Source organism: Gallus gallus, chromosome 10, assembly GCF_016699485.2.
Source record: "Gallus gallus isolate bGalGal1 chromosome 10, bGalGal1.mat.broiler.GRCg7b, whole genome shotgun sequence".
NCBI classification, from domain to species: Eukaryota; Metazoa; Chordata; class Aves; order Galliformes; family Phasianidae; genus Gallus; species Gallus gallus.
In genome coordinates, this window is record NC_052541.1 from 8391652 (window position 1) to 8405661 (window position 14010).

General features: G+C 34.1%; 1 protein-coding gene across 6 annotated transcripts in view; it reads left to right on the plus strand.

Moving 5' to 3' along the window:
- Positions 1–14010, plus strand: part of WDR72 (WD repeat domain 72) — a 104099-nt gene that overhangs the window by 61086 nt on the left and 29003 nt on the right. For all 6 annotated transcript variants that reach the window (XM_004943790.5, XM_025154067.3, XM_025154068.3 and 3 more), the window contains one exon: positions 5236–5347. In XM_004943790.5, coding sequence (XP_004943847.4) covers positions 5236–5347 — 112 coding nt within the window. The remainder of the gene's footprint in view (positions 1–5235; positions 5348–14010) is intronic.

Here is a 14010-nt window from a genome sequence, read left to right on the forward strand (position 1 = left end):
TAGTTTGAGTCAGTTAATGTTCAGAATTAGGAAATTGAAGACATAATACTGCATCCACAAGGGATTTTACTCTAGAAAAGGGAAATAACTGTGAAGAGTCTATTTTATGATGCTACTTTTAAAACTGACTGCAACTCTTTGCTGGATTTCAAGTGAATGAATATTTTCCAGAGTTGATGGAAGGGATGGAGCTATGGTGGTAGTTCTGTGTTCTATCACAGGAAGACTTTAATGGTTTCTGTAAATATATCCAGTTGAATTCAACATTTTATCTTGAATTTATCAGTTACTTATCATATCTGCATTGTCTGCACATCTTGCATATTATCCCAGCATTCTTCCCTCACAATACTTTTTTTTCTTTCTGGAATCTTTTTTTTAATGACAAAAAAAGAAAATAACTTCCTTTCTATAACTGCAATTGTGATGTGAAATCCATTTAATCCCTTGCTGGCCTGATCAGCTGCTAAAACTCTTTATGGAGTAGAGTTTTATAGTCATGAAACTTGCACTTGCAGCATAGCAGATTATGTAAGATCTATGTATTTATATTTTCTGATGAATTTAGTGTCTGATCAATTCATACAATGCTAATGGTCTTATCTGCCAAAGGAGATTAGTCTTCAGGAAGATAAGGTTTGGAATAAGCTACCTCCTATCTTTTTCTTCTGAAAAGATTTTATATCCAGTGAAACTGTGAAGTACTGCAAATACCATGCTATGAACTCAACTCACATTTTAACATTATTCAGATGCCAGTTTGTAGCTGCACTGATCTTTGCAAACCAGCTTTGTAGTGCAGTTTTTTGTCTGCACTAATTGTAAATATAATACTCAAAATCATTTGTGTTACCAACAGTTATGAGTATTCAACTACCCACAGCTTACATAAAATGATTGTTTTATTGATAATTGGATGGCATTATTAACCCTCTCTTTATACACAAACAATTTTGTTGCCAACCTATAAATCCTGAGCAGCCTGATTAAGCAGTCATGTACATCCACCACAAGTTATCCTGCTTTAAAAAAAAAGAAAGTTTTCTTCTTTTTTTTTTTTTGTGGAGGATACTTATTCTCAGACATGACTCGAAGGACTTGCCATTTATTGATTCTTCATCTCCTTACTGTACTGTAACAGGTTCTGTGCAAACAAGGAAAATGAAAGAACCTGCTGCAAATGATTGATCATGGCTTTACTGACTAACTGACTTATTGAAGCTGAAGGGCCAAGGGAGGTCTTTGTCTTAAACTTTTAAAATGCATGTATTTTTTAAATATTTTTCCAAAAATTTTTTCCCAGCTGATTTTAAAGGAATGGTCTTCCTGCACTTTCCTGTTCTTCAGGTGAAATGTAGTTGCCACATTCCGACCTTACCCTTAAATTATGCTAGCCTTTTTTTAGAAGTGCATATATATATATATGTGTGTGTGTGTGTGTGTGTGTAAAGAATTAAGAAGTGAACATTAAAACAAAAATTTTTAAGAAATGTTTAGAAAGAAGTAATCAAACTGCAGCACACAAGTAGTGCTTTGATGTTGTTGGGTCTAACAGAGATAAGGATATTTTTTTCCACTAGACAGTTTCTTTTATAATCATTCCTTTGCTATTCCTAGCTCCCTTAAATGATAGATGTTTAAATGTCTCCTGTCTTTGTTTATATGGATAAGGATTCAATTACATGATAGCATGCAAGCAGTCTATTGTACTTGTATGGTACTCATCAGTCTATGGGCCCTCAGTAATTTGCCTCGCTGTTATGTATGATGCTATCAGGACACTGTGGTGTAGCACACCCATATGGAAATGTTGTCTTAATCACATAAACTCCTAATACCTTCATGATCAGTAGGACTCCTGCACCTGTTCCTACTAGTTCAGATCTACCTAGTCATGAGACTGTTCTAATCTTGAAACTGTCCTGTTACACAGCCGCAGGTAATAAGGTCTTGTTACAGCTTGGCTGTATGAATTCAGGACTATCATTGGAAAAACAGTTTATGTAGCTTCAGCGTATAGCATTTAGGTCCTGATTTGGACATTCACCCCCACCACCCTCAACAGGTATTCCTGTTCTTTGCAAGAAATTAATCTCTAATTAGCTAGTCATTTAGCAGATAATTCTCCCCTTAGGAAATCTGATGATGTCATATTTAAATCTTTGAAGTAATCATGTGCATGAGGATTGTAGTTGCTTTAGCTTCCCTCTTTCATCTATGGGAAAAGATAGACACAGAATAGAAACTGTTTTAGATTTTAGGAGGATGAATCATCTCTGAACTTTCTCATCTCTTTCTATTAATATATGCAAAACATCTGTATTTTTCATATTAGTTACTTAATTTCTATTACTATCTAAAATAAGATGGATGAATCTGAAATATTTTACAGAGATTTTTACTTGCAAACATTGGACCACTTCATTTCAAGAACCTTGCTGAGAAGATAGAGTAACTTCTCTATTGATGTTGCTCAAGTTTACAATAATTTCCCTAACAAGCTCTGAATGCATTTGTTTTTACTGTACTTGACTCTACCAGTAGCCAACTGGCTACATTATTAGTGTCTAAACAATAATTCTCTTGATAGTTGCTGCCCAGTAGATCCCCTGTATAGCCACACTTCTGTGCTTTAGAAGGAAGGAAATTAATTTACGCTCAAAAACAACTCAAAAAATCATTACAGCCAGTGCATGGTAGGTCACAGCTGCTTCTTCCTGCCCTTCACCATCTCCCCCTCACCCCCGATATATCTATCCGTTCTTGTTGTAGGGGCTTTAAATTAGAGGAAAGCAAATTGGGTGCTGCAAGTCTGATGATTTGATCTTAGGGTTTTGCTCACAGATGTGACTGTTATGGAGGTATCTGGGAGGCAGCTTCTGCAAGGCTCAACCCTGCAGAGGTTATGGTCTGAGCAATAACCAGGGGTGATGTCTAATGCCTTTTCTCATCAAGCCCAGTCATTAGAAAGAGAATAGTAATGCCTGGAAATAATTGATTAGAAGTAGAAAGGAAAGCCAATATAACTTTTCACTTATCTTTCTGAATTGTTCTCTGGTATTGCAGCTGCAGATCCTGATAGTCAGGCAATTGCCTTTTACCCTTGAATATCTCTATTTGTAGTTGGACATTCACTATTTATACTTCATCAGGTATAACCTTAGAGAAGCATAATTTCTGTCGTATTTTGCAATCACAGATAATAAAAACACATTAACCAACAAGATAGCCAATATACATGTAATCTGGATGGAAGCTAAGAGTAGACTGGAAAGTGTCAAAGAAGACTAAAACTATTAACTTAAATGTGCTTTGTGTTAAAAACAGGTAAATCTTCTGGAGATTTTTAAACTTTGTGATAATGTCAGATGAGGTATATGGATTGCTGGGGAAAACACAGTGAGAGAACAAAACTAAACGTGAAACCACAGTGAGCCCTGTGGTAATGTGGATTCAACAAAATGATAGACAGGCTGCCTGCAGAGACATACAGGTGCTTCCACAATATCATGTTGTGCTGTTTGGAAGAGGTTTTTTTTTTTATTCTACTCTAGAATGTTAGAGGAAATTACATGTTACGAATACTGCCTGGGTGGCATACACAACAATGGAACAGATAATGAATATCTGATCCAAATTACTGACAGGTTATTAGCAGATGAAAAAACATGAAAAATAGATAATGTGCACAATTTCCTTGTGTGACTCTGTCAGAAATACTCTTTTTGTCAGCAATTTTCCTAAGACAATGAAAACTTCTCAGGGCTTCAGTCTCTTAATTATTGTAGATGTGTTGTAAGAGTCTAATATAAAGTCAGGATCTGTAATCACTGAAGCTCAGTATTTTACAGATGTGAGGAAATGGAAACTGCCTTTGGTTTCCTTTGTAAAATAAAGTACTATTATGACAAGATGAAGGTTTACACTTTGTCACAGTATATAGGGCTGGGTTCATGTGCTGTGAAATTTCACACTGTGGACCTGACCAGGGTATACTTGTCTATAATAAGGTATTTTGTCATGAAGGACACCTAAAGTCTTTGTTCTGCTTAATGATTTGAATTTACAGGAGTGGCTAGAACTGTGATTGAGGATGGCCCATGAATTCACTATACTTGATTAGTGAGATGAAACTCCTCCAGGCAGTTTGAGGAAGTCTGTATTTAATTTATTAACATAAATTTGCATTGTATAAACATGAAAAAATGTTCATATAATAAATATTCTATATTTAACTTATTTTCATATGCAACTTAAATTCACATTTATATTGAGGTGGGGTAAGCTGTCTTGGAAACTTTAGATTTTCTGTCTTTCAGAAAGTTTCTTGTAGTTGAAAATGACTACCTGAGAGGGTGAGAAACTTTATCTTTTTTCTGTAGGGCGTAATAAATTAAAAGAAGGTACACATGCTGTGCTATGCTGAAATGTAGACTAATCAGGAAATGCGAAAGCTTGGGTCCATTGTGAAAGATCTCAGTGGGATTTAGGAATGCCTTAGGTTTTAAAATTTCCCAAGTTCTCTGTGTGCTTCTCTGCTTAAACAAAGACAAGTAAAAATCATAACTCTGCCATACCATTTACAAACTACATTATCTTAACACCTGTCTGTGGTGCAACATGTATCACATGCTGTTTATAGGCTGTCCATATTTACAGCTGTTCCTCTTATATAAGAGGAGTTAGTGGGGAATTTTACTAGGCAAAAAAAATTGTATTAGCATGGTTAAGCTGGAGGAATAGGAGATTAACACATAGCAAAATATTAACAAAACTTTTCAGAGAGAGACTACACATAGTTCTAAAAACAAAAGAATAGGAGGTTCTTATTCAGTCCATAAATCACTGTTGCAAACACAGAAACAAATGAAGATATTTTTATTAGGTGGTATCACCATCTGTGCTTCACTGACATGTATTGCAATGGCCCCCTTGTATCGAAGAGGCAGTAGACTATTGATTCTAGTTTTGAGACTAAGGAAATCAAATGTTTAATTTGTGAAGAGCAGTCACAATTCTTAACTTGCATCATTTTACTGTTATCCAGTTAACATTTGATTATTTATGTAGAGCCACATGATTATCGCTGTCTAATATATTGGTAAAAGTTGCCTTTCTAATGGCATCTGCTGGAACCGTCTTAACATCATCTAGTATTTGTTTAAAATTGTGAAATGCTTAGACAAATTAACTGAATTACTGGTATCATCCAATAATAATTTGCATTTATGGCAGATTATTGAGGCAATGCAAGCAGTGCTGTTGGCAGAAGTTCAGAGGACTATGACAACCTTGAGAAAGACAGCAGTCTGCAGGGAGCCATTGGCTACAGTAGAGAATGGAAATGGTAAGTTGCAGACATGGCCAAAGACTGAGAAAGCTAATCAGATGAATTTGCAATACGTTAAAAACTTCGTCACATAAGTTCAAAATTTATTGGTATATTCCTTTAGCAGAACATTCTCTAGTACTCAAAAGAAGTTAGCAGAATGAGTTCATAATACATTATTGCTGTTCAAGACTAGTAACTGGCCTACTTCTGACCCTAGCAGGCCTATAGTTTTTTTTCACATGATTGTCAGAGAGTTAAAGGACTTCTATACTCTCAACATTAAAGAAGAACAGATGAAGTTTCTTTGTTTGTGCAATTTTTCTTAGAGACATAATAGTTCTGGTATTGTAAATACATATGAAAATATAGGAAACTGTGTGCTTGAAATAGGAACAGTAAAACATCTTTAAAATTCTTACAATTTTCTTTTCCATGACATCAGTCTTAGCACTAAAAATTAATTGCTTGACTTTGTAACTTTGAAATTGAATATAGAATATTTTATTTTTCTTTTGGAAATAATCTCTCTGCAAGGAGATATCAAATGCATTTTACAATTAGATCATTTCATTTTACAAGATGCCTACCCTCTGCAACTTTACAATGGTGCTAATGTTTATGGTAAAAAAAAATTGAACTAGATTTTATATCATGAAACGAAACCTTCTTTTTCCCCCTAATCCATTAGCTGAGTCTTAAAATTAAATGGCTTGTATTTCGGATCCTATCTTAATAGTGAGCCTTCTCTTGGGAAACTAATTCATAATCTCATTGAATGTGTGTGTCTGTCACGAAAATTTGTTATATTTGTTTCTTTCAGGATGCTAAAACCAATACTTGTTTCAGGCAGCAAAACAGTATGGCCTCCCTAAAATTTGGATTGTTGGAATATAACAAACTGCAAACACTGAGTAATTTTTACATATGAACTTATTCTTTGTTTACACTTGAGATTGCTTTGGATCACTTTATTGCTGTACAGTCTGGGAGAAGATGCATCGTAACTGAAACATCCCAAAATATTCATCACAGTATATAAGCAAATAATCTTGTTTTAGCTTATACGGTTTTCTGATAGGCATTGCAAAACTTGCTGAGTTTTGTTAAGAATTTAACAAAATCTTTGGGGATTTTTCGTATGTTAGAGTAAAATTGGTTTGGGGATGTAATTATATGTAGAAATTGTTTAAAACCCACTCAGGACTGAGTCCAGTCAGTGTAATTACTGAGACACATAATTATGTCTGGTTTTACTCATTCATTTGATACAGAGGTCATTTTATATCTCACTAAATCTGTATTGATGGGTAGCACAGAAGCAGTCATCTTGCGCAATATGAGGATAAAGGTTAAATATTGTTTCAAGTTCAAATCATAATTCAAGACCAGGAATATGTGCTCTGACCCTTGAGTAAAAGTACCTGAATCTTGGTGACCAGAATCATTGTATTGTGTGGAATTTCTGATTAATTGGAATGAATAATTTCCCAAGATTTTTAATGTTGATTTACTCATTACATTCCTACTAAACTAAACTGAATTTTTGTTTAAGATGTCAAATAGAGCTTTCAGGATTTGGCATTCTTATCTTTAAAGTTTTTACAGATTATTGCTCACAGGGCATTAACTGTGCCCTACTACATTCTTCTATTTTTATTAAAAGGAAATATAAATACAAACAGTTGTAATTTCTTTGTTACTGTCAGAGATGTGATCAGATCATTTGGAGCAAGTTCCAAATATATTGATAAACTGTTCATCATAATTGGTTCTGTTCATCAGAGAAACTGAAGTTTTATCTGTTTTGCTTTCTTTTTGACATTTATTTGTAATTCTGAGAAAGTACACTGTACCGATCTCATCTTTTTTCCTAAACACTGATGAACTCATATTAGTGATAGTATTAATGGTATTGTTTTCCACTGCCAAACTATGAGGAAATGAATCTGCTGGTGTTTTTTTGTCTTTAATTTGCAGTACTTGATTTTACGGCATACATACGTAGTACATTCCCAATCATGTGCCAAACTTGCTAGACCAGAAGAAAAATGGCAGAAGTCTCATTCCACTTGATGGATTCATATCGACTAGTACTGATAACCTTTTCTTCCAAATTGAGAGAAGAGATTAAATATGGAAACAGTTAAGAGTTTAACAGTGTAGGTTTTGAAGTAGAGCATACATTTATTATTTTTTTGTAAATGTACGTTGAAATAACATGAAGCAAAAAAGACCAATGCAAGTTATCTGGAAGAAAGCCAAAGAAATTAAAAGCACCGTTCAATATTACAGATTTCCTAAAGGAAAGCAAGTGAAAGATTTGTGCAAGCTTTCATAACCTATTTGTGAATCTCACAAATCTTATCATATTTTCTGATATGCAGATTTTTGAAGGAAGCAAAGATGATTTACCTCATGCAGACTACTTTAAAGATTTTTATTGCTGAAGAGGACCAATAGTACTTCCTGCTTCTTTCTCAAACTAGTTCAATTTATCAGGGGTATGGAGATTAAGTATCTTTAGAGTTCACTGTCTAGCAAAATCTGAGGAGGTCACCGCCCCAACCCAGAGTGATAAAAATGGAGATAATAGAGCCAAGGAAGTACCAAAGTTAAAGACAATTCAAAGGAAAAGGACGGTAAATCTACCAGTTTTGTTAGAGAGGGAAGTAATGCATAGAAATCACTTAAGGAAATTGTTTACAGATTTTTTTAAATGAGTATGGGAAATGATTTGGAGATTATTGTTACAGAAGAGTGACTATACTTTAGAGATTCTAAAAGCAAAATAAATACAAAAAGATAAACATGTGAAGTTTCACAAAAAGTCAAAAGTTGATAAGTTGAAGTGAAACAAATATGATGAAACTAATTTGTCTCAAACCGCCCCTTAAACAAAATGAGGTGCTCCATGCTATAGACTTTACGAGTAGCATGAGGGAAGAAATTCAAAATGCTCCAACTTCTTGCTATGTAAATATATCTTTTTCTAGAGGAAAATTTATAATTACCAGAGATCTCAGCAATGAGAAAATTACATGGATTGTCTTGTTCAGTAAGATAAAACTGTAAACTCCTGAAACACACTTTGCTCGGGGAAGATTCTTGGGTTTCATTTGTTGGAAAACAAGCATATTTTCACTCTGAAATAAGAATGTTAAAAGTTATCTATAAAATGGAGTTTCTTTTCTCTGTCCCTTTTCTTCTTATTAGCACAAACATCTTAAACAGTAGGAGTAGAATGTTTTGTAGGCAAAACTGAAGTTTTATACTATTTGCATGGAACAAGTTCATGTCTTTAACAAAAGCTCATTAAACTATTAGAATTTCTTCAAGCCTTTAAAAAAAATTCTCTGTCCAATATGGTGTGCATGCACATGAGCAATAAGCAATGTAAGAAATGATTGTATAATCAACTTTTCAGCACTTAATTGGAACGAGATTTATTTGTAATCTCATTTTAGATTTTGAAAGAGCAAACAAATTAATCTAGCATTTCTTTGATGAATAGGCTTTAAGTACAGGATGGTAACAGCATAGCTTTCTTCTGTACTGAATATGCATTAAAAATGAGTGTATTATATCCTAGGTTCATGTTACAATTATTTCCAGTAAAAGAATACAAATCAATGTTATATTTTAGCATCTAACCTGTGGTTTATCTATACCACTGTATCATCTCCTATATATCTAATTAAAACTGTATTTTGATCCAGTAGTGTTTAATATTAGTGGTCAAGTATTAAAGGAAGTAAGCTTAAAGACTCATTCTAGAACTACAGCTTATTTCATTCCATGCATCATATATTTTACTAGAGAACTCCTTAATGTAGCAGAAATCAGATTTAGTGCATATTTTTACACAAAATCAAATTGTACAGGCGCCATCTCAGACTCCTCCAAAACATTAGGAAGGATAGGATTGCTTTAGGACACTGGTCAAGGAAGGATTAAGGATGACGCATATTCTAAATTGAAATATATAGTATAGTTTTTATGTGCTTTTTTCACTGTTTATATGCTGAAGAGGAAAATTTTTGGACAACTTTCTATTTTGAGCTTCAAGAATTAACACTTTTTTGCTAATATAGACAAAATTATTTTTGGCTCATTTTTAGTCTCTCTACTTCTGAAATTTATTTAAAGATTTATTTGGTAACGACAAACTACAATACAAGACTTAAAAACATGAAAGTTGGTTCTGAGTTGAGGCTTCAAAATAAATGAATGGCAAGTACTCCTTGTGTAAAGCAGTACCCCAACTGTTTTGCAATAAGTCTAGCCATTTCTGTCTTCTGCTGTTTTATTGAAGATCCACTTCTTGTCACACCTTGCTTCCTTCTGAAGGTTCTGAAGGTGTCCTTGCACAAATTATTTTTCTTAGTCAAGCAGTTTTCAGATTTCTCACATTTGATTTTCCTTAATGTTTAGTTTGAATTCTTTTTTTTTTCTATCACTGAGTACACAGAGCCCTGAGTTAAATAAGCCTCTTGGTGCTCCCTTGGAAATGGAAGAGATCTGAACATAATGTGGAAACTAAGTGTGTAAATTACAATGTAAAGTTTGATTTCTTGTATGTCAGAATTTCTTTTTCACCATTATCTGTGAACGTGGTTCATCAGAAAATAGAGAAGCTACAAAACCTTTTTTTTTTAAACTCTATTAGGTTAGATTTTGAGGTTTATGCTTCTACTACATTAACTTTGCAATATCCAGAATTTAAGGGCTCAGATTCTTGGTTGTTCATTGTCTGTACCGTTAAGCAACTCATTGAGCACTATTTGTTTGTCCTTATTGCACTCACTGCAGTGATAAAGAATAAAACAACAGGAGAAAAAAAAAGAATACTCAGAATACTTTAGTTCTAAGTGCAGCTCTTCCTCTAGAATTACCTCTGCTAATATTTGTTAAGTAGAGAGTTTTCTATATGTCCATTGTGAGAAGCAGTGGGGAAAAGTACCCCAATGTATAGGCATTTATTATGAGTATTAGCTTAGCCCTGTGCTACTAACTACAGAGCAGAACAAATCAATAACATAATACTTTATTTATAGTAGTTTTCCATCTATTTTTTCTGAACTTCTTGATGCTCTGCATTCACCCTCTTAGAATGTTTATTAATTTCTTCCTATAAAATCACTAACTTCTAACTTTGCTGTTAGAACTTCACAGAATCTTCTTTAAAAAAAAAAGCAGAGTCAAATGCAGCCTCGGACCTGTAATGAAACTGTGCATGGATTCAATATGTGTTGAAAAGCAGGATGTATGTATGAGAGACTGAGAGACTTAAATCCTATGCTGGAAGGACTAGAGAGCTGGATGCCTCTCTGAGGAAGGAGTAGGGGAAAATATAAATAAAGAGGGAAGTTCCCTACGTTAGGAGCGTTTTGTTCTTCATATTATGTGCCCTGCTTGAAAAAGGTTTGGAGGAGGTTGGCAGTACTTTGTTTGGGCTGTGTTTTCTGGTTGTTGCTTATTGAAAGGAGTAAAATGTTTTGAGTGGCTTTGATTTCAGGTAGCTGTGACTTATATTGTCTTGGACAGTTGGGAAGCCAGACCAATCTGCCATGTGAGTTAATGGATTATTTCATGCTTTGATTAGCCTTGTGATTGGAGTAGTATTTGTTTTATTTTAGTATAGTTTTTTATAACAAAGCAAATGAATGCAACTTCTCAATTTGAATCTTACAATGTGAATTCTTTGGGGTGTACAGAAATAACTTATGAATGTAGTCTGACTGTTTGAAATGTTTCTGTCCTTCAATTTCAGACTATCTGACTGAACTTAAATCAGAGAGGTTATAAAATTAGTTCAACTCAAATGTTGAGCTAAATAGTAGAATCATAGAATCACTCAGGTTGGAAAAGACCTTAAAGATCATCAAGTCCAACCATGACCTAACCATACTACCCTAATTACCTGGCAATAAGACAAGTAAAATGCTTTAGCAGTAACAACTGTTTAAAAATAATCCTCGCAGAGAAAAAAAAAGAGAGAGAAATAGCTTAAAACAAAGGCAAAGTTTTGAATTACTGCTCTCTACTGTCCCTTTTAAAGTCCTGTGAAGATGGCAGACATGTTAAGCATAATGGATTGTTGGTGAAGTTTGCCATGTACATCCAAATGTGGCAGAGTATGGATTAAGGTGTAACCTCAATCTGTACTCTTCTTTGTATTAGTGGTTTTGTTTTATTAAATTAAAAAAAGTTGCTTCCTAGCATTGCTTTCAAGCATGCAAATTCATCACATGTCCCTGTGCTCCTTAAGCAGAAAACAGAATGGGATACTTCTGTAACTTTGAAAATACGCATTCTGGGGGAGAGCAGCAGAATGGTTACTGCAGACTTGGAAACACTCACAAATCCTGTAGCACGCTACATTCTTACATCACTGCATTTCTCCAATTGATTTTTACCAGATTGCTGGTAAAAGTCTAAAACTGGGAAAGTATAAGTGTAGCTTCAGTGGCCTTATGCTCAGTCACATGAAGGACCTCTAATGCATAAAATCTGTTAATCTATATTACTTTCTGATTAATCCTGCATTTAATTTTTTTGAGCGTCCCATGAAACTTGAACCAACTTATTTCCTCATAGAAAGCTTTCTTTAGCTCTGTGTTCACATAATCATTATTTCATTGTTTCAAAGCAGATAAAAAATAACAGAAATAGTATTTCATATTTAGGTGGTGTGTAGAACCAAATAGCAGAAAAAGATTTCCAAATTTGGGAAATTCATAATTGTGTTGTTCCAAGTTTTCTCCTCATCCCTGTTCCACACCAGGTGTTTCTGCAGAAGCTTTATTTTAAGTCATAAGGTTAGATCCACCAAATATCTTGCTTCAGTAATCTATTTTAGATTCACTTCTTGTGTTGTATTGTACCAAAACAAAGTCAATTCAAATGATAAAAAGTGCAAAAAAATTTCCAATACCCCTTAGGATTTTGCATCAAATCAAAGTAAGTATCTGCAGAATATATTTTTTTCCTACTCTTGGAAAACTTCAGCTTCTGTCACACTTGAAATACCTATCGCTTATTCCCTAAGGACCAAGTGCCAGCATTGTTCTCATATGATGGATGTTAGCTGCATCACCTGCTGCACTACCAGAAGATGCTCAGATAGCCTAGTGAGGAGGGTGAAGGAACCTGAATCTGTTAGATGTTTTATTTAAACTAATTAATAGTCAGTATGTACATTCTATTCTTCTCCATCACTGTTATATCTAGGAGTGTTATATATATGTTATATATAGGAGTTCCTTTAGCAAAACCAACATATTTTTCTATCTATATGTAACTTAAGCAGGCACTAGTTTTAATCTCCGTTTTCAGGAAAAAAAAAAATAATATTTTGATATAAAATAATGGAGATCAAATAGGTATGCCCTGATCAAGTTAGCAAATTAAGGCCGCCTTCAGCCACAGGAAAAAATTAGTTAATTAACTACTAGCACCTCTTAGAAGGTTCAAAAGGAGTCAATTTCACCAGTGACCATTGTGTTATCAACATCAAGGCATGATATATGGTATATTATATAAATATATATACTGGCAATAGACTACTTTGAAGAGTAGCGAGGTGACCGTGATTGCAAAGCGGTGCTTTCCTTTTTGTAATGAAATTTAATGATTTAGCTGCATGGTTAGGAACGTTTTTAAACTGGACTCATATGGGGTTAAGGACTTTTGTCACAAGAAAAAAAAAAGAGCTGAAGCATCAGTAGGTCTTATCTGACAGAAGCAGCAAGAAGTTCTACCTCATGGGTATCAGGACAGTAAAGTGTTACAGTGATAGAAGAGTAGAGCAAAGAGAATAACTTTTTTCAATCTCTTCTTGTGATAATTGCATATAATAGCCATATTTGCGAAATAATTTCTCTGAAGTTCATAGTTTATAAGGGTGCAATTTCTCTCTAATGTTAGCCTGGAGTAAGCTGTTTTTCATACAAGATCTTGAATGGTCAGCACAGATCTGTGTTGTTTTTCCAATTATGCTCTAATATAGTTCACAGTTATGATAAGGCAATGCTGTTGAAATCTTTTTCACTCTTTGTGCCTCTTAAAATATATATTTCACCATTTGTGGTGAAATTCACTGCAGTCACCTGGAGTGGATACAACAGAGGTAGCTGCTGTGGGATAATAACCTCCCTCCTCTCACCGCTCATCCCTATAACTCCAAAAGTTGTTACTGCAGTTTGAACCTTAATTGTGTGATGAAGATGCATTTTTTCCAAAATTGATTAATGATAACATTATGAGCATAATCTACTTTATGGAGAAGCAAGATTAATAATTTTGGGATCAGCAGTCAGATACATTATGGTATTTTTTTTTTGTTTTGTGGACCAGCCTAAAAATGGATGCTTTATAGAAACAATAGAGGATAATATAATAATACAAAATGAAGAATTTTCTATATTTTGCCCAGCTGTTTGATATTTGCAATTATACATCAGTCTTTTTAAGGAAGAGGCTGTCTCTTATAGAAAAGATGAATTTGTAGTGCTCTGTGTTTTTAGGAATCAAGCAGTAAATGTCTTGCAGCAAAACAAAAACCTTTAAGACCTTGTTTATTGCATTCTGTTGCCTAAAACTGCCAAAAATAAATTAATAGCCGTAACCACTGCAGTGCTTTTTTTGTTCACAAGAAAAATATCTTGACATATTTTTTC